The sequence below is a fragment of the Aspergillus novofumigatus genome (assembly GCF_002847465.1).
Source record: "Aspergillus novofumigatus IBT 16806 chromosome Unknown P174scaffold_5, whole genome shotgun sequence".
NCBI lineage: Eukaryota > Fungi > Ascomycota > Eurotiomycetes > Eurotiales > Aspergillaceae > Aspergillus > Aspergillus novofumigatus.
Window position 1 is genome coordinate 2,792,183 of NW_020194278.1, and position 18,625 is coordinate 2,810,807.

General features: G+C 49.1%; 8 protein-coding genes and 2 non-coding genes across 10 annotated transcripts; 8 read left to right on the top strand and 2 right to left on the bottom strand.

The window, feature by feature from the left end:
- Positions 1–6,958: 6,958 nt before the first annotated feature.
- P174DRAFT_461720 (homeobox domain-containing protein) lies at positions 6,959–8,887 on the top strand (the record flags this gene model as incomplete). The annotated part of the gene is made up of 4 exons (XM_024830038.1): positions 6,959–7,536; positions 7,616–7,753; positions 7,816–8,459; positions 8,520–8,887. The coding sequence occupies 4 exons, from the start codon at positions 6,959–6,961 to the stop codon at positions 8,885–8,887; spliced, it is 1,728 nt and encodes a 575-aa protein (XP_024681880.1).
- Positions 8,888–8,970: 83 nt separating this feature from the next.
- Positions 8,971–9,447, top strand: P174DRAFT_227745 (uncharacterized protein). The gene has a single exon (XM_024821397.1). The coding sequence runs from the start codon at positions 9,054–9,056 to the stop codon at positions 9,381–9,383; it is 330 nt and encodes a 109-aa protein (XP_024681881.1). The 5' UTR covers positions 8,971–9,053; the 3' UTR covers positions 9,384–9,447.
- A 717-nt stretch (positions 9,448–10,164) lies between these two features.
- Positions 10,165–10,564, top strand: P174DRAFT_372844 (putative copper resistance protein Crd2; the record flags this gene model as incomplete). The annotated part of the gene is made up of 2 exons (XM_024822459.1): positions 10,165–10,324; positions 10,389–10,564. 2 exons carry the CDS (start codon positions 10,165–10,167, stop codon positions 10,562–10,564), a joined length of 336 nt encoding a protein of 111 aa, XP_024681882.1.
- A 473-nt stretch (positions 10,565–11,037) lies between these two features.
- Positions 11,038–11,125, top strand: P174DRAFT_t114. Its single transcript has one exon. It is a non-coding gene; the product is annotated as a tRNA-Thr (tRNA).
- Positions 11,044–11,384, top strand: P174DRAFT_228050 (uncharacterized protein). Its single transcript, XM_024821399.1, has one exon. It carries the CDS (start codon positions 11,131–11,133, stop codon positions 11,302–11,304), a length of 174 nt encoding a protein of 57 aa, XP_024681883.1. The 5' UTR covers positions 11,044–11,130; the 3' UTR covers positions 11,305–11,384.
- On the top strand, positions 11,283–11,377 carry P174DRAFT_t115. Its single transcript has one exon. It is a non-coding gene; the product is annotated as a tRNA-Lys (tRNA).
- A 449-nt stretch (positions 11,385–11,833) lies between the features above and the next one.
- Positions 11,834–15,129, top strand: P174DRAFT_228040 (AP-2 complex subunit alpha). The gene is made up of 4 exons (XM_024821398.1): positions 11,834–12,490; positions 12,542–12,876; positions 12,935–14,853; positions 14,909–15,129. The coding sequence occupies exons 1-4, from the start codon at positions 12,039–12,041 to the stop codon at positions 15,020–15,022; spliced, it is 2,820 nt and encodes a 939-aa protein (XP_024681884.1). The 5' UTR covers positions 11,834–12,038; the 3' UTR covers positions 15,023–15,129.
- Positions 15,103–16,250, bottom strand: P174DRAFT_443170 (uncharacterized protein). The gene is made up of 2 exons (XM_024827755.1): positions 15,803–16,250; positions 15,103–15,755 (listed from the first exon to the last, which is right to left on the bottom strand). Exons 1-2 carry the CDS (start codon positions 16,178–16,180, stop codon positions 15,588–15,590), a joined length of 546 nt encoding a protein of 181 aa, XP_024681885.1. The 5' UTR covers positions 16,181–16,250; the 3' UTR covers positions 15,103–15,587.
- A 348-nt stretch (positions 16,251–16,598) lies between these two features.
- Positions 16,599–17,228, bottom strand: P174DRAFT_443171 (uncharacterized protein). Its single transcript, XM_024827756.1, has one exon. The coding sequence runs from the start codon at positions 17,005–17,007 to the stop codon at positions 16,732–16,734; it is 276 nt and encodes a 91-aa protein (XP_024681886.1). The 5' UTR covers positions 17,008–17,228; the 3' UTR covers positions 16,599–16,731.
- Positions 17,229–17,955: 727 nt separating this feature from the next.
- P174DRAFT_372836 (uncharacterized protein) lies at positions 17,956–18,249 on the top strand (the record flags this gene model as incomplete). The annotated part of the gene is made up of 1 exon (XM_024822458.1): positions 17,956–18,249. The coding sequence occupies one exon, from the start codon at positions 17,956–17,958 to the stop codon at positions 18,247–18,249; it is 294 nt and encodes a 97-aa protein (XP_024681887.1).
- Between the last annotated feature and the right edge of the window lie 376 nt (positions 18,250–18,625).

Genomic DNA, 18,625 nt, shown 5'->3' on the forward strand with positions numbered 1-18,625 from the left:
AACGATGTCATTTGCTGTGGCCGCCGAGAGGAATTCTCCAGAGTAAGCTATGGGCGTGGGCCCGATTCCCTAAGGGATCAGCAACTCTAATAAGTCAAAAAGCATAACTGATTGATGAAGACAGTTCCTGTATTGGCAGTATTGACAGGTTCATTATTCACTCTTCTTTTTTTGGTGTCCGTAACCAACGAATAATAATCACAGTCACGATAGTTGTTCGGTATGATATAGCTGGCATCATTGTTTTTCTTGTGTTCATCGTTCCTCTTCTTCCTATTATTTTAGTATCAAGGTGGAATTGGCGAGAAGAGTACTCCTGTGTGTTATTCCTTCTGCGTTCATTCTCTTTCGAGAGCCCCGTCTCAATGACAGCGCCTCGGCGGCTCCCTGTCAAGCCGTTGATGGCATTTGTGGAAATTACGGTGGTGTTTTTGGGATGCTAAGGTATGTTTCAGACAGATGAAAAGCAGGCAGCCGCAACACCCCTTAGGTAGGCCCCATGATAGTTAACTGTGACCTCAATATGATCTGTACTTACAACGACTCCTGGGAGAAAGACATCTGCAATCAGGGGAAAGACGAAAAAGGAGTTTCTATTCGGCCCAAGCATCCGTCCCCTGCTGGATATCTCATTATAGTAATTGTACCTGACCTCTTCAATACGTTGTAAAACCAGCTGAGTACTATTGACAAGAAGAATATTATTGTAGCCATAGCCGCTTTACCAAGGATTCAACGTTAAATATCAGCAGTAACGAATAATACTAAGACTACGGAATATGCTGTGCCTGACCAGCATCAACAACCCCAGCAGCAGAATCCAAATCCGTATCCTAGATGCATAGAACCTCGGCAGTGCATCCGAGACCAATGATCACTGTGATCCGAGCTAATATGATTAGTTGATCCCTGGAAATATTATTATTACCTCCATTGGGACCGAGGCACTAGCTATCCAACTTAAGCGAATGGCAGACCATGGGTGATGCCCTTGCCAGGCCGTTGAACAATGTTTCATCGTGGCCAACGACTCGCACGGACCAGCCAGGGCTAGCTAAATTAGTTACGACAACTTGACAAAATGCCTTGACTTTTGATATGATTCAATCAATTCATCAGCTTACCAAGTCTCCCAGTACTAAGTGGATACTCAATGAGAAACGAACGGTCTCATTTCGGAGATGTGCTTAGCTTGCAAGGAATTCTGTCTCTTTTTTCTTGTTTTTGCGAGCAGTACGGGGTATCTACACAGATCCTCGATATCTAGAACGATATCTAGAAACACTTGGCTGGATAAGGTACGCATGGCTCCTGCTGTGGATGCATGATCACAGCATCTACTCCTTAATCTTACGGGCTTGCGTAATGTGAGCTTTAATCCCCACTGCGATGGATCCGTCTGCCTTTCCTGGGACTGATCATTTGATCTGGACAAAGGCGAATAATGTAATCACAAGTGATGAGAAAATGAAGGGATTGTGAGCAGGCTTGGCGTCCTGAGATTGTAGACGCTGCGTTGCCCCCAACTGTTGTCGATCAACAAGTCTGCCACCAATCATTCTCATGGACGATTCGTCTTGCGATCGTCTTCCCCGCATCGTTGTTGCATTGCTCGCCCTGCTTACTCATTATTACTAAGGTACCTTTGAATTTGAAGAGTACTACTACGGATAGTGGAATATGAACGATGGTATGTCGTGTTGTCTACCAGGTATGAGGGATAGTGGAAGAGATCGTTCGTTCTGATGTGATCGTCCCTCAACTAACCATGGTCATCTCGATCCACTTCAGCCTTCTGTCAACGGCTCAGCACTTGTGTTTGACACTGCCTTCCATTATTCGATATCTCAATGCTTCCTGGGCTAGTTGTTCAAGGATCATGCCATATCTATTTACCCGTGAAGCTTGCTGAATCTTGGGATCTGCAGTTCTGTTCCTAGCAACGCAACTAGGTTATGTCATACGCAGTACTGTACTGACCGTGAATCTAGGTACGAAACCCCTCGGTACCTTACAGATGCTAAATGCTCCGGCGGCTTTACAACTCATTGTGTGGATAAAATCGGACAGGGACAGTGCTGTACTCCGTAGTCGGGATCTCAAGCGAGAACTCCGAGAGTTTGCGCCGCCGTCATGGGATCTCCTGACAAGCGAGGCTGCATATGATTTCTTCACCTATCTGCATATTTTCCTGGAACCTTCTTCCTCACGAACGGACGAACTAACCAAGGACTATCAACAAGATAAGTTTAGCTTGGTATTGTTGGACCGTCACTTCCACCGGACAGTGGAAACTGTGGTTACATCCTCCTACTAGTGCCATCACCACACCACTTTTGTCAGTAGTCCGACTCTTAAAGTGCAAAAAGAGTAAAGTACCCTATCCGACCGAGACTCGGTCTTAGGTACGATTACGAAGTATGGAGCAGCCTCTTGTCAAACATCGATCATCGATCAGGGATTACCCGAGGATTCGCCACGGTCATGACTGGCTGATCCAAATGGGACTATCCTCCGCTGTTGGCTGGCGGAAATTATTTGGCCGGCCTTGTCTCATCCACGTAGGCACGGAGGACGAAATATGTCCGTAAGTGTGTCATATCATTATCCATCCATTAACTATTTCTTCCATTATGACATCAGTTACTGCGATGCATCTTGTTGTGCGCTGTTTCCAGCATCGTCCAGGTGGTGTTGAGCTCCCTGACCATTCTCCTCCTGGAACCCCTCGGTCTGGCATAGAACACAAGCCACCACCGTCGTACTCGGGACTTATTAGCTTGACATGCATAACTGGTGCGTGCGGACCGGACTTCAGAAACCAAATTGTTTTCTTGGAGTTGCTAAGGTGCTCGCTTAAAAGAATTCATGCATCTCGAAACCTTAGGTGCATGATTTTTTTCTTTTCGCAATCCCCCTTCTCCTCCCTTTTCCTTGCTCGCTTCCCCTGTACCTAGCCGCCCTCTCATGGTTTTGTATACACTCAATACTCCTACATACATGCATACATGCATAGTACATACCTACCTTACTACTTTACCTACCTTACCATCCATGAAAGTGATGCTACGTATTTGATTGTTACGCTGAAGTGACAGACGCAACCTGACCCACAGATCCCACCTTCTCTCCACTTTCGGAAGAGTCCTCCATTTGTTTTTCCACCACCACGGCTTCGCAGTTTCTCCTTCAATCATATCAACAGACACTCCTCGTGGGCCAGCTACCAGGGTGCTAATAACGATCGATCTTCGGGAATGGTAACTCCATCGTTTTGAAATCAATTATTCCACACTACGTATCGAGTCTTTAGCGTTCTCTGATTCTCTGTTATCAATCGTCGTTTCCTGTCCTCGGCCTGGTTTACCCTCATTTCGTCCACTGCGGCCAATTAGATTTCAGATCTTAGGTTTTCCTCCTTCTTTCCGAATTTCTCAAAAGATACGCCCCCTGGATGGGCTTGACACGGATGTTTCATAGAAGCTCCTGGTGGAGATTATCTCTTATTCTTTATTCTCATGATCCACTCCACCCCCTCCTCGAGGAACCAAGGTGGAGAGTATCTATGCACTAGATACTAACGATGCAATCGCATGAGGCGGCCATGGTCAAAACCGTTTTATTGATTAGCTGCAAACTCGGGTTGGTTATTATTCGGGTTAGTGCGACGCTTGGTTCATTCTCTGCATCTCGCAGGCTTCACGTCGCTAGGTGCATGGTCCTCTTGGTGGCCATTCCTGAGGTGCACCCGCCCGTTACATGGGAGCATTGAAGTCGTGACCCTTGTCAGCTTGTCGAAGACACACCACCAGGTCAATGGCTCATGCTCCTCCGCGAATCCAAGCTATTCGCAAGCCAAAAGCCAACTATACTGAATGAGGCTACTGGCTACTGACAAAATTCTCACATACGTACTTTCCTAGACTCCTAGTTCTACATCCAGTTAGTTGCAGGCGGCATGCAATGCTATGCATGCGCGTATTTGCAATACCATCGACATCGACACTGGCCACTATTCCTGTGAAGGGTGCAGACATTTTAGGATTGTTGTTGCATACACTCCAGTAAGTGTTTCTTGCTCAATGAGGGTGCGTGCAATGTCTCAGGGTTCGCTCATACATGACCCGGAGGCTGTTTAAATATGTCTAGGTACGGACTACGGAGTACTAGGTACTCTTCAAGTTTAAACTGACCGACTGGCTCCACTACGCCAAGGGTCAACTGTCTCTCTTTCGGTCTCTTCGATTGCCTATCAATCCGGTCAGCAAGATCTCAGTTGTGTCTTTCGGTTCCAAACCCCGAGTGGAAAAAGAAAAAAAGACAAAAATCAAACCAGAAATCCTCGGCAAAATAAAGAGAAATACCCACGAACTAAAGGAAGAAGTACGGTATCATGGATCTCCTCGCTTGACCTGGAACAGGGCGGCCGCCCCGGGTCTCCGGCGGCTTATGGAGCCAACGCATTGCTAGCGTCTTCGGTACGTCTTCCACATGGTGTCCCAAAGGACAACGAATTGTTGTTTGTTTGTTACTGGCACAGTCTCAGATTTCGAATACAGTACGGAGTACGGTTAACAGAGGAGTTGGTATTTCACTCAAGGACAGAGGCTACATAGCAGTGGCCAGGTTGCAGAGGGGTTTACTGGATCTTCTCCTTTCCCTTCATGCGACTGCGTAAGAGACCGTACTCGGCACCAGTTCTAGCGCAACCAGGGTCTATTTACCCTTTTAAACAACCCTTGGCCAGAGAAAGCATCTCTTCAGTCAGATGCGCGGCTTTAGAAGGACACTTCTGCTGTTCCAGGCTTTCAGTGACCCGCAAATCGTCTTCATGGTGCCACTTCCCAGGAGCGGCATTTTCAGTCCCTTTGAAAAAAAAAAAAAAAAAAGGAAGAAAGAAAGAAAGAAAAGAAAAGAAAAAATAGGAAATATCTCTCATACAACGACGCTTGTTGCCGAAGAGTAGCTTTCTTCTAGCTGTCTAGCTTACTGTCGTACGTCGTACTCATCTGCTAGTTTCTAACTTGAGCGCCTGAACCTCGATCGTGAACTTTCTCGCGTTTAGTACAGTCTCACTAACGACCAGAGATAGTCAAAGCCTCCATACTGCCGTTGCATGTGAGTATGTCTCATTTTATTCTTCCCGTTCCTTTCTCCCGTTCTTTTCTGCTGTCAAAATCAGTTTGATAATCTAAACATGTCTGACATGAATCGTCGTTCAACTCGCCACCGTGCCTACCTGCGATACCCGCCTCGCTTCATAAGATGGATTCCAATCTTCCCCCTCTATGTAGGCGAGTTCACAGTTGATATCGGGATAATTCCCGAAAGTCGACTCAAGGTCTGTAGCGTCTTTGGCGACGAAAAGAGGTAATAATAACCTTGTTGGGGTTTGAACCTAGGAGAGTCATCCCCCTAGTCAGAGTACTTTACGGAGTAGTTTTGCATAGTAGCTTTCCGGCTGTATCCATCAGAAAAGACAGAATACAACATCACCGGGCCTTCGACGTGGAGAAATTGCTCCGTCCCGGTCCAGTCAGCTTGCCGCCACTTTCTCCCTGTCATCTTGGTGTTTATGTTGCCTCTTCCCCTCCTTTTCCCTTTTCCGGGTTTACTTCCTGCCACTATTTTCCTCTTTTGTCACTTGCAACCTAGCCTAACCTCAAGTCCTAGACTTGACACGGATCGTCACTTCTACGGACAAGGCGCCACCAGAGGGCGATCAGAAGCGGTAGCATTTTAGCAGTATTCGTAGCATTGATAGCATGGTCGAAGATCTCCATCTCCCGAACCGTCAAGCTATGGCCCATCCATCTTCTTAGAGTTTGTATCGTCTGTACCATGGGCCCTGAAGCGGTTGTTTTATTTGGGTATTATTTTACTTTCTGGGGTTTATCCTATGTGTGTACTATATCTGTTTTTCCGAGTCCCAATTCTCACCCTCAGGTAGAATTTTTGACCATAAAGGATAGATACCTAGTATATCTCCTTTAGAATACTCATATAATATGCCTGAGGGGCTTCATTCAGCATCATAGGTAAGCACGTCTCTGTGGCTGATTGTCCAATGAGTGGCAGTGAGGAATTAACTGGGCCTACTGGCGCATCCTTAGTATCACCCTCATCTACTAGACTGGCAAACTTTGGGCCCTCCGGTGGATCACTTTAGGATTCGAACTGTGCCTTTGTGCTTGGTCTAATCTCCTATGATTCACCCCGATACTGGCCTTATTTGACGATAGATTAGCCGTTTTGCTCATTTCCACTTTTGTTGGTTTCGTTCTGTTCTCGCCTGGCCACCTACGCACTGTCAGTTGTTTAATATTTACTATAAACCCTCTACACTTACCAGTCTACCTACCCACCGTCCGGTCACTCCCCGGCCGTTTTCAGGACCCATCAGCGGATCGTTCTCCATTCTCTTACTGTTGGCCTTCGGTCTCAATCGATATTTGACGTCCTCCTTTATCATTTCGGAGAAAAGGACGAACAAATATTAAGTCAAGTCGAGGGGCAAAATAGGAGAAGGATTAGCCTTGAGGCAACAGTCTTCTTCACTTGGCATCGTGGTGCTCCTTAATCCTCCTTAATCAACCACGACTATATATCTATCTCTCTGGTTTGTTTCGTTTGACGCGCACTGGATATTGACTGGAGAACATCCTGGACCGAACTGTGGTACCATATCAGTACATCCCCTGTATTATTCACTTTGTCCTCTCCTCTGATTTGCCTGACGGACCCGACTCGGAGGTCTTGAGCTTCTTCAGCAAGCGCCCGGACATTACTTTGAGACCCACCTGGTACACTTCTGATTCACTTCAAGATCTTGGAAGACATTCTTTTTCTCTCCTGAGATCCTGTTGCTCTCCTACAGTGTGATTTCGAGAAGCTCCTAGACCTGGCTGTCCTATGCCAATAGCGGATCTTGCCTGACTTGAGAAGAGACCTCTCTATCATGTCAATCAGTGGGCCTTGCGTCTGGCTGTCATCGTTGTCGCCTCCTGCTACATCCCATCTCTCTGCGATCACGAACCATCTACCGTCAACTTCCTGGAATAGCGAACAGGTACTTTCGAGATCAAGGGTGACCCCGCCAAGGTTGCCCTACCCGAGGGAGAAGGGAGGCCATTCGGTTCAGAAGCTGGCAGTCGACATGCAACCAAGTGCTGTACTCAAGGCTGAAAATGCCTTTTCAGCAGCTAACCCTGTGGCAACGTCTAACCATGTACGGAGTTCGGAGGCAGAGATGCCCCCACCAAAGGAAGCAGAAAGCAGAAGTACAGAAGAGACGCTGTCACGAATGAGGCTGGATCAGCTGAGCCACAGCGAATCTCATCCTTCTGGGATCTCAAGGCCAGCCAGCCCCTCTGCTCCGAAGGCATCTATGCTGGAGGCAAAGAAGCGGCCTCAGGAAGAGGCACGAGGGGATGACAGAGACGATGGCGAGGCTATGGGCATATCTTCGGACGAAGGAGGAGACCAGAAGAATTCCTCTGATGCAAAGACTGACAAAAAGAAAATGAAGCGGTTCCGGTAAGCTTTCACAACACCTCGATTCTTATGAGTGGTCGCGTTGTTGCTCAGCAAAACGAAAACTAATCAACCGCTGCAGCCTGACACACAATCAGACCCGTTTTCTGATGAGCGAATTCACTCGTCAAGCACACCCAGATGCTGCACACCGTGAACGTCTCTCGAGGGAGATTCCTGGACTGACTCCTCGTCAAGTACAAGTCTGGTTTCAGAATAGGTATTCTTCCCGTGTGTGGATTTCTCCTTGGCCCGATCGGTCCACTAATCCATGTTTTTCAGGCGAGCGAAACTCAAGCGACTCACAAGCAACGATCGAGAGAGGATGTTAAAGTCCCGGGCTTTACCCGATGATTTCGACACAACTCAGGTTCTGCGTACCCCATTTGACAACAAAACACTATCAGAGACACCAGTTGCGTCACCCCGAAACTACATGGCGTCTAGTACGGATTCTAATTCTCTGAAGATGCTTCTTACGGACGGACTACAACGTATCAATGACGACGAATACGTGGTTTCTCCGCTGAGTTCGTCGTCCACCACAGGAAATTGTTTCCCTTCAGCTGGCCCTGACAGGACACCCGATCATTTTTCCCAACACGGCATCCTTGGACCTCGACCGGCAGCAACGCTGCCAGAACTACAACGAAACACCCGCGGGACTTTCCCTTTCCCTAGGTCCAGCAGCTTCTCCGAAGTCTCATACAACACAGGACTGCATTTGCCCGGTAGGTTTTCGAGGCCGGGAGTCGAACCACTGAACCATCCCGGCTTGCCATACGCGCGGCGTCTCATGGACTATGGAATTCCCAGACCGGCTAATGGACTGGTTGTGGGCTACGATCATTCTCGGCCCATGGAAGGCTCTGTGTCGCCTACCGGCCAGCAGGAACAGCCCCTGCCATACAACGTAGACAACCACAGTATGTGATCGTCCTCTCATTTTTATTTTGAAGTATGGTAGACTAACGCGCCTCGAATAGACCAGCAGGTCCCAAGCTATCAAACCACACTCACTATGCCAGCTCCTAAAGGCTTTGGCAGCATAGAGATGAACTCACATATGCAGCCTCGACACATGCCCGCAATACACTCGATACCCGTGTCAGATGCACCTGACTACCGACCTTTCTCCTACGAGCATCACCCATACAGCATGCAAACAGCATTACCTTATTCGCAAGCCAACGCTTCGAGTATGAGCCTCCCTGCTTCCTTCCCACCGGATACAACACATGCTCCCCAGGTGGCCGTCTCTACTGAAGACCGGATCAACCAATCCCCTCAGATCTTGGACCCTATGCGAGGGAAATTTGGCAACCCATCCTACGACTATGCCGGCTACATGTGACATGGCAACAACCTGAAAGATTCGCTCCATTCCTCCGTCTCCTTATAATACTACCTTCGCTCTCGGTCCTGTATAGAGGACACAACGGGCCAACCTAATGTCTAAATCATTCTTCTAATCCTCCGTGCGACGGCTGATCGGTAAACCTGCTCAATATTCGTGGGCCATGGGACTCTACATCTATTTCCAATGGCTATCCATGATCCTCACTTTCTTGCTCGACCTCATCTCTGCATTTGACAATCCGGTTCCAAGGGAGGAAAATACTTTTGCATTTCATCTTTTTCCTTTTCTCTTGTTTTTTCTATGGGGAGGACATGGCATGGCGTCTGTTTATTTGTCCGTTTCTTTCATTCTTTGTGTTACTTTGGCTCACCTCTTCAATTTCACACCAGGGGACACACTGCGGTCCTGTGATCTTTTTGTATCTGTGCCAGTTCCCTGGTGGATTTCCGTCGTGCATGGATCTGTAGCCAGAAGGATCACTATTGTATAATATACATACCGTTACAATATAGCCTGCACCAACCATAGAGGTTGGGGAGCGCGTTCCATCAGCATGACTTAGGGCTTCGAATGTAGTATCCTCGTCCAATAACATGAAAGCTTTCGTCGAGGTCAGCTTGATCGCAAATAAGGTATGTCAGACCAATCAAACGCCTTAAGTTAGTAGCTGATCATCGGCACCATAAAGGATAAGCCCAGCCCAGTGGCCCAATAGATGGACTGCTATTACTGAGAGCCAGGCTTAGCCCTCACTGTCCTGAGTCAAAGGCAGACCCAGGTACAAGATGGTCATCGAATCAGAGCATAGTAAAAAGTAATCCGCCATCCACCAGTTGCGGCCCAGGTCATCCAGTCAAATAACCCCAGATTTTGCAGCAAATCAGCAGCGAAATTGCTGAAGTTGAGTCACGGGATCTGGAGTTGCGCCCAATTAACGTGCGGACATTGCTAATCTATCGTTGGCAGATTGCAGGCCATGGTCATGCAATCGAGAATATAAATACTGCTGAGGTTCGCGATAATTCTTTTTCAGTTTCATCAGCATTAATTCAAATAATCGCTTCAAAAGATTCACTCTCTAGAGCTCGTTCACCTGCCTTACTTTGTTCGCTGAGATTGCAATTGTTGAATCTTATTCGAGCTTCCTCGTCACTTCGGTTACGTCATACGTCATCCTACGACTTTCACAAGCACTTGAAGCGTCGCCGTTCTCTTCTCAGAGAATCCTCGACTTTCAGCACAATCTATCCGTTACCACCTAACAAGACAAAATGGTCCACCCATCTTCGACCTGCTGCAAAACCTCCGGTGACGGAAGCTGCGTCTGCGCAGCCCAGGCCAAGTGCTCATGCGGTAAACAGAACGCCCTCCACTGCACCTGCAACAGGTCCTCCACCGAAAACACCATCTCCGGACCCAGATGCTCATGCAGTAAGTCTGCCGCTGGAATTCGCACATTGCCGGATGAAGAACAAATGACTAACTTTGTCGGTAGGAGCCCGTCCGGCTGGACAATGTACCTGTGAGCGCGCAACCACCGAGAACCACCCCGTGACGGGTGCTGCGTGCCCCTGCGGCAAGAGACCTTCCACGTCCTGCACCTGTGAGAAGGCCAGCGCGGTTGATGCGGCGGCCGAGGCCATCGAGACTGATTTCACTACTCGTGCTTGAGTGTTTTCTCGCATTTGATGACGTTTATGGTTTTTTTCGGGCCTGGGGTTTTGTTCTCGGTGTTAGGGGTTTGCTTGGTAATTCGAGGATTCATTGTATCGTAGCGGGCATTCATTAATGGCTGCATTGCTACCGGTGGCTTGCGTTGAGCTTGTGCTCGTTTCCATGATTTTAGGATAAAGCAATCCTAAGTGATTGTCTTGATTCTAAGTGCATCTATTTGTATTTGTAGCCCTAGCAGATGGAAGCGTGGACACGACTTGTCCTAGTAGGGGTTCGTATGCTTAGGACCGGTTACCTACCAAGATTATGTCTCATTCGGCTGTCAACGTACTCTACCTCTCAAGCGTTCATTCTACACTGATGTTTTCCACGCCAGCAACAGCTAGAACCATATAGAGCAGATGCTTCAAGCACGAAGCTCCTGCGTGTTTCTCTTCATATAGCACAGTAGGCTTATCTAATACGCACATGCACCTATGGCTCAGTGGTAGAGCATTCCACTTGTACTGCCAAGAAATGGCGATGGAAAGGTCCGCGGTTCGATCCCGCGTGGGTGCATAGCAATGCTTTGCTTTTGGCACTCCTTTTTGCTCCTGTTTTATGTTTGTGCGATAGTTATCGCTCTGGAGTACACGCACATACTATCTTTTCCATCTGAATTACTGGGATCTCTCAACTGCGGGTGTAGCATAGTATGCTTTTCTAATATAACTATGCGCCTGTGGCCTAATGGTTAAGGCATTCCACTCTTGCTGCCAGAAACGGTGATAGTAATGGAAAGGTCCCCAGTTTGACTCTGCGGCAGGCGCATTTCCTTTTTGCCCCTATTTCTTTACACTGACTAGTTGTCACACTTGCAACATCTGAAATTTAAAGATGCCTGTCTATTCGTGCTTATGACTGATCTCGACGCACTGTGCTCTTCGAGTGCTGCACCGCCACATCGCATCAACATTAATCCTCGATGCGTCAGTGGGTCTTCGGCGGGTCGGCAGCGGAAGTGGCTTAAACAACTCGGAGAAACAGTTGCTGTGCTCCTGAAGCAGCCCGGACCGCACATGGAACTCCTATTTTAAGACCTCAAGCTTGGCTTGTAATCTGTTCTATGGGTCACATTCCAGGTTCGATCCTATTCATGCTCTTTATCTGACATTTTCCCTTCGGCCTGACGAAGTTCACGAATTGCTGGTGCTACCCTCGAAACCGATTTACCCCCTGTCGCAGCCATCCCCTCCGGACCCTGTTTGTGCTGGTAGAGCTGCACAGCATCTCGTTCGCGCCATGTGCCAGGTGCTTTGAAGAAGGATACCTCAGAACAACGAACTAAGTGAACGCCAAAACCGGGATATGTTTGTATGACACGGTCCGGCTGAGCGAATCCCACCGACGTGGTGTCTTGCGCTTTTGTGAGGAATCGACGACCCGTATTCAGAAAGCATAGAGTGTGCTGGATCATCCACCCCACGCCATCATGTCGTCCATGCGAGGTCTTGTGCAGTTCATCGCCGATCTGCGTAATGCGCGAGCGCGCGAGCTCGAGGAGAAGCGGGTGAACAAGGAGCTGGCGAATATTCGGCAGAAGTTCAAGGCCGGCAACTTGAACGGCTACCAGAAGAAGAAATATGTCTGCAAACTGCTATATGTCTATATCCAGGGGTACGACGTTGATTTCGGCCATTTGGAGGCTGTCAACTTAATTTCGTCCAATAAATATTCGGAGAAGCAGATTGGGTATCTGGCTGTGACCCTGTTCTTGCATGAGCAGCACGAGCTGCTACATCTGGTCGTCAACAGTATCCGGAAAGATCTACTCGATCATAATGAGTTGTTCAACTGTTTGGCGCTGCATGCCGTTGCCAATGTTGGTGGACGGGAGATGGGGGAGGCGCTGAGTACGGACGTCCATCGGCTGCTGATTTCCCCGTGAGTATTGCTGTTTTGTTTCTCTTGAGTGTGACGGCTAATAGTCCGTAGGACATCTAAAGCTTTTGTGAAGAAGAAGGCTGCTCTGACTCTCCTTCGACTATACCGAAAATACCCTGGCATCGTGCAAAACGAATGGGCCGAGCGAATGATTTCCTTGATGGACGACCCGGACATGGGTGTCACCTTGTCTGTCACATCTCTCATCATGGCATTGGCGCAAGATAGGCCGGAAGAATACAAAGGGAGCTATATTAAAGCTGCACAGCGTCTTAAGAGGATCGTGGTCGACAACGAAATCGCGCCTGATTATCTCTACTACCGTGTACCCTGTCCTTGGATCCAGGTCAAATTGCTGCGCTTACTTCAGTACTATCCACCCTCCCGTAAGTGTTCTATCTTTATCATACAGACTTTCCTTCCTCAAGCTCACCCCTTTTGCAGAGGACAGTCACGTCCGGGAGATCATTCGAGCATCCCTGCAACAGATCATGACCACGGCCATGGATACACCAAAGAATGTCCAGCAAAACAATGCTCAAAATGCCATTCTCTTCGAGGCTATCAACCTTCTTATTCATCTAGATACCGAGCATAACCTCATGATGCAGATATCCTCCCGTTTGGGCAAATACATTCAGTCGCGAGAGACGAATGTTCGCTACCTCGGTTTGGAGGCCATGACACACTTCGCCGCCAGGGCCGAAACTCTTGATCCCATCAAGAAGCACCAGAACATAATCTTAGGTTCACTTCGAGATCGAGATATCAGCGTGCGGCGCAAAGGCCTGGACCTGATCTATAGCATGTGCGACACCACGAATGCGGCCCCCATCGTGAACGAACTTTTACGGTACCTGCAGACCGCGGACTATGCCATTCGAGAAGAGATGGTACTCAAGGTTGCCATTCTGACGGAAAAGTACGCAACTGATGCTCAGTGGTACATCGACATTACATTGAAGCTGCTGTCCTTGGCAGGCGACCATGTCAACGACGAAGTATGGCAGCGAGTCATCCAGATTGTGACCAACAACGAGGAATTACAAGCATATGCCGCACATACGCTTTTAGGGTACCTGAAGACTGACTGCCATGAGAGCTTGGTCAAGATCGGTTGCTATGTGCTGGGAGAATTTGGTCATTTGATTGCCGACAATGAAGGCTCGAGTCCTATTGAGCAGTTCTTGGCGTTGCAGGGGAAGATGATCACCAGTAACGACAATACTCGTGCCATGATCTTATCCTCCTTCATTAAATTTGTCAATCTCTTCCCCGAAATCAAGCCACAACTCTTGCATATTTTCCGTCTCTACAGCCATTCACCCGATACCGAGTTACAGCAGCGCGCTTTTGAATACTTGACAATGGCCACGCTTCCCACAGATGACCTCCTCCGGACCGTGTGTGATGAGATGCCTCCGTTTTCGGAGCGTACCTCTATTCTTCTCTCTCGGCTGCATCAAAGGACGGCCGGCACGACCGAGAAGAAGACTTGGGTCGTGGGTGGCAAGGATGCTAATGCGGACAAGAAAGAAGTTCTCCTAGCACAGAACACCGGCCTCAAGCGTACATTTACCACTATTGTCCATGGTACCAAAACCGGAGCCAACGGATCGGCGGCGACGTCAAACGCCTCTGGCGACCTGGCCGGGCTTGATCTCAGCGCTCCATCTGCGCCCCCGCCGAACATGGCCAGTGCAGCTCATCTGACGCCTGACTGGGAACCAGGGTACAATAGATTGTACTTTGCGGATGAAGGCGTGCTCTTCGAGGATGCGCAAATCCAGGTTGGCTTGCGGTCCGAGTATCGTGGCCACATGGGCGTCGTGAAGATCTACATCTCGAACAAATCTTCATTTGCGATCGGATCTCTGACGACCACGCTAGACAACCCTGCGGCGCCAAACCTGAAGATTGATAGCAAGAGTCTCCCAGAACCTTCTGTTCCGGCCGCGGGCCAAACCCAGCAGACGCTATTGGTTGAGGCTCACGGGCCGTTTAGTGAAGCGCCCACCATCCGAATCTCGTACCTTGCTGGAGCGCTTCAGGCTTACACCCTACAACTCCCCGTGCTGATGCACCGCTACATGGAGCCGTCGACTCTGTCAGCAGAAGAGTTCTTCAAGCGATGGAGGCAGATTGGCGGTCCCCCGCTCGAGGCGCAGCACACGTTCGGCGTCACTGCCAAGGCGAAGAATATCAGCGAGGCCTTTACACGACGCCTAGTGGAAGGGTTCCACTGGAGGATCCTGGACAATGTGGATCCCAATCCCAATAACATCGTCGGATGTGCTGTGTACCAGTTCCACGGCGGGAAGACTGGATGTCTTCTTCGACTGGAGCCCAACTATGAACGCAAGGTAGGGATTTTCCCAGCATGAATTCCCCACACTTTACTGATATCGATTTCCGCAGATGTTCCGGGTCACCATTCGGGCCACGCAAGAAGCCGTGCCGCAAGCACTAGCGAAACAGATGGAGCAGAAACTGGCGCAAGGCGCATCGGATGAGATGTTCGGCTCACGATGAACAGACGGGAATAGCCTACGAACTGGCAGCTGACAAGATGATGGACAAGTCTTATGACTGACTAATAATACTCTCGATCCAGAGTTCTCTCCAAAGGCGAGATTACCTTTTGATGTAATTATTGATGCTAGCAAGGTACATATATCCCCGTGGCTTTGAGCAGTGATCAAGCCGTACCACATCCTAGTTATATGTGCAATTTCCCCACCGGCCATGGAGGCAGGGCTGGCCGGTAGACAAGTCCTCCTCATCGGATGCAACGCCCGTAGTAATGCAAATGTCATAAATCATCACTCTCCTCCCCACATCATCTACACCACCTTTGCCTCGGACTTGGGCGGCCGCTCCCCAAAAATCGTCGTCCCAACACGCACCTCATCACTCCCCAGCTTGATTGCGCCCTCAAAGTCCTCACTCATACCCATACTCAGCTCCAGCTCGGCATCATCACCCTGCAACCCCAGCTCCCTCACGATGCGATCCCGCGTCTCCCGCAAACACACAAAATCCTCATTCTCCGTCTCCGGCGTTGTAGCCTTGGACCGCGCAATCGCCCCAATAGTCATCACCCCTGCAGCTTCAACCGCGGACACTTCTCCCGGATGAACCGCGCAAGCGGCACCGCACCAGTCAACGGGTCCACCCCGGCCTTGTTCTCCTCGCCGGAGGTGTTCACCTGCACAAACACACGCAGCCGGTCCTCGTGGGCAACGCCATGGACTTCCTCAGACCGCTCCCCCACCCTCTCTCCAGCAGCGTGGCCTTCTTCTCGCTATCCACGGACTCGACCGCCCAGAGCCCGCGGACGTCCCGCGCGAGCGTGACGCACTTGTTCGACTGCAGTCCGCCGATGAAGTGCCATCGGATACTGGGCGGGAGGAGCTTGGATTTCTCGAGGAGTTCCTGGAGGTAGTTTTCGCCGAAGTGGAGGTGGTTTGTGGGCGGGTTGTGGAGGGCGAGGATATCGGCTGCGGGCTTCAGTTTTGAGACGGCGATGAGGCGGATGGGTTTTGTGGTGGGGCGGTTGGCGTTCAGGGCGGCGGTACCGACGCGCGAGGTTACGGATGAGAGGTTCGCGAGGAGAGTTGCTGTTCGGGAGGGTGAGGCGGGCATGATTGTTGTTGATGTTGGTGAGGGTTGTTGTTCGGTGGAAGTCATTGGTGGTGTTGCATCAGCTCGTTTATCGGTGTGGTGGGAGTGGTGGTGCAGTGTTGGCTGAGGATTAAAGTCGACTAGGTCTGTAAAGGACTAAGAATACTACTTATGGTGGTGACAACTGCAATGAATTTGCGTTGATATACGAGGATCGGTGGATGGAAATTTGCGCCTCAGGCATTAAACTACAACAGTAGCACACTAAGCCAATTCTGGTTAGAGGCACCTGCCTTAGAAGGTAGCCACGTGATAGTCGGTAGTTAACCGGCGCGGATGACAAATGACATTTTGGTGTCAGACACCTGCCGCTAAGCCTTATGGGTACTAGCTTGATACTGTCCGGGGAAACTCAGCAATTCCGCTTCCGGCGAAGTCCTGCAGGTCCAGAATTCTTGAACTGATCGTCATCGTCATGACTCTTTTCATCAGTACCGATGATGATCACTCGGATGTCGGAGTCTGGGCGGAATCTGGCGGATTGGCAATGACGATGACTTCGCTAGTGCAAATTTGCAGTGGAATACGACTGTGTACCAGCACGAGGTACGCATCCACTACGTACCTACATCCTCTGACACCGAAGTGGTCCGGCAAACCCACAGCCAGATGGAGCGAAACGGTCCATCCAATTTCGCGGGCTCCATTCGTTTCTCCATTCTAAATCGATTCTCTGGCTGACTGGCTACACTTTCGCATGCCTCATTTTCATAATTCAAGCCAAAGGTGAGACAGATGTTGTTTGTCTCTTTGACGGTGATCCTTTCATCCGCCTGCTGACAGCCAAGGATTACAATACTGCTCGGCATGAGGCGCAGTTGGCTGATGTCCATTCATTGTTCACGATGAATGGCCGTTCAGGTGCCTCCAACCAGGGCAAAGGAGGGAATAAAAGTTCAAAAGTCAATCTGGACAGTAAGATAGTCCCATCTCCATCTGTCGAAATGCAGGCGCCTAAATAAGCCACCCACCGGGAAAGTCTAGCCCTGGGAGAAAAGGCGATTGGACCCTTGATAAGCCAGTAAGCCTTCAATGCTTGGAGGAAAATATTAATAGATACAAAATCTTACTGTAAAGGATTTGAATATTAAGTACTCCGTAGATCTGGAGGTATTAAGAGGAGCCAAAAATGGCAGAGTCATAACTGTCCGAAAGTGCAGTGCTACTCTACTGTTTCACCGGCACTTCTTTCATTGTATATTGACGTCAGTTACATCCTGCTGCACTTATATGGTCACATCACCACTGCCATCGTCATTATCGTTGTCATTGCAACCTTTTACTTCTGGAAGATCTAGGCTGGACCCTAGATTATTGCTGCTTCCCATTCACATCTGAAATCTCTGTAACCTTAACCTGCATGACTACACTGAAGTCGGGACCTATATATTAAAACAGAATCGATCTTTCCGCGTTCTTTTATGCGCTCTCTTTATCCCAAATATCCGCCGGACTATCATAATCGGATACTCTGAGCTGAGGCTTTCGCAGCAAACAAAGAGAGCATTGTATGGCAGATTTCGGACTATCAGCCATTACAATCACCAACGAGCCGCCAGCCTCTTATGATCTGAGATTGCACCGCGCATCAGACCTATACAGCTGAATTCATATTGAAAACAACATCATTACTGGCGTCTGGCTTGCCTTGTTGATCTGACCTGATAACACATCGGAAGTCTGCGGAACCGACCCATCACAACTCCAATTTTCACCTGCGTGAATCGTCTCGCACCGAGACCACGAAGAGGTCATATATTGTCCATAAACACCGAATCATCATGTGTCGGCAGTACTATACTCAATATGCCTGGTGCCAATGCGCAGAAGACTCAGGTCAGAGTCTCTGCGCAGCTCGCAAGCGCAATGGCTGTCAGGGTGTCAGCATCGAGACGGTACATATGCAATGCTTCTGCCACCACCATGCCACTAGAGGCTTCAAGTCCGAGAAAAAGACCAAGAAGTCTAAGCGCAATTCCGAGGTCGGCTCAACGGACAGCTCACTCCAAGAGAAGACCTCAGCGATATCGAGGAAGTGGTACCAATTCCGCGGACTGCGAGCGCGAACCTTCTGAGTTTGGGTCCTCCCTATTCATGACGGACTTTCTGGATTGATGCCAGTGACGTTAATGCATTATGATTTGGATCGGTGTTTTTGGGGAGCTCAAAAGAAGCTTGTGGTGTTCTGGAGGGCTGGGAATGGCGTTTCTCTTTGGGAAAAGTGACGACATCATTGTCTGCCTCTTCTTCTGTATTCATTTAGATGCATATCACGATCCATAAAGCAAATCTGAAGATTCCATTGATTCAGTTTCATTATGTCCGCTGCGCGACTTCATCTATGCGACTCGTTCGGCATCTGTTCGAAGATCTCTTCTGTGTCTCTGATCAGAAACAAATAACCACTGAGCATGACTTTTCGACTTTGAGGAATACTCTGAGTTTTCTTTA

What these genes read in the sequence shown, in the direction of transcription:
- P174DRAFT_227745 (XM_024821397.1), top strand. Translation starts at nt 9,054, where the DNA reads ATGGGACTCTACATCTATTTCCAATGGCTATCCATGATCCTCACTTTC.
- P174DRAFT_228050 (XM_024821399.1), top strand. Translation starts at nt 11,131, where the DNA reads ATGCTTTGCTTTTGGCACTCCTTTTTGCTCCTGTTTTATGTTTGTGCG.
- P174DRAFT_228040 (XM_024821398.1), top strand. Translation starts at nt 12,039, where the DNA reads ATGTCGTCCATGCGAGGTCTTGTGCAGTTCATCGCCGATCTGCGTAAT. An exon ending in TCAGTACTATCCACCCTCCC is followed by an intron (nt 12,877 to 12,934) that starts GTAAGTGTTCTA and finishes CCCCTTTTGCAG; the next exon opens with AGGACAGTCACGTCCGGGAG. An exon ending in AGCCCAACTATGAACGCAAG is followed by an intron (nt 14,854 to 14,908) that starts GTAGGGATTTTC and finishes CGATTTCCGCAG; the next exon opens with ATGTTCCGGGTCACCATTCG.
- P174DRAFT_443170 (XM_024827755.1), bottom strand. Translation starts at nt 16,180, where the DNA reads ATGACTTCCACCGAACAACAACCCTCACCAACATCAACAACAATCATG. An exon ending in GGCTCTGGGCGGTCGAGTCC is followed by an intron (nt 15,756 to 15,802) that starts GTGGATAGCGAG and finishes AGGGTGGGGGAG; the next exon opens with CGGTCTGAGGAAGTCCATGG.
- P174DRAFT_443171 (XM_024827756.1), bottom strand. Translation starts at nt 17,007, where the DNA reads ATGGACATCAGCCAACTGCGCCTCATGCCGAGCAGTATTGTAATCCTT.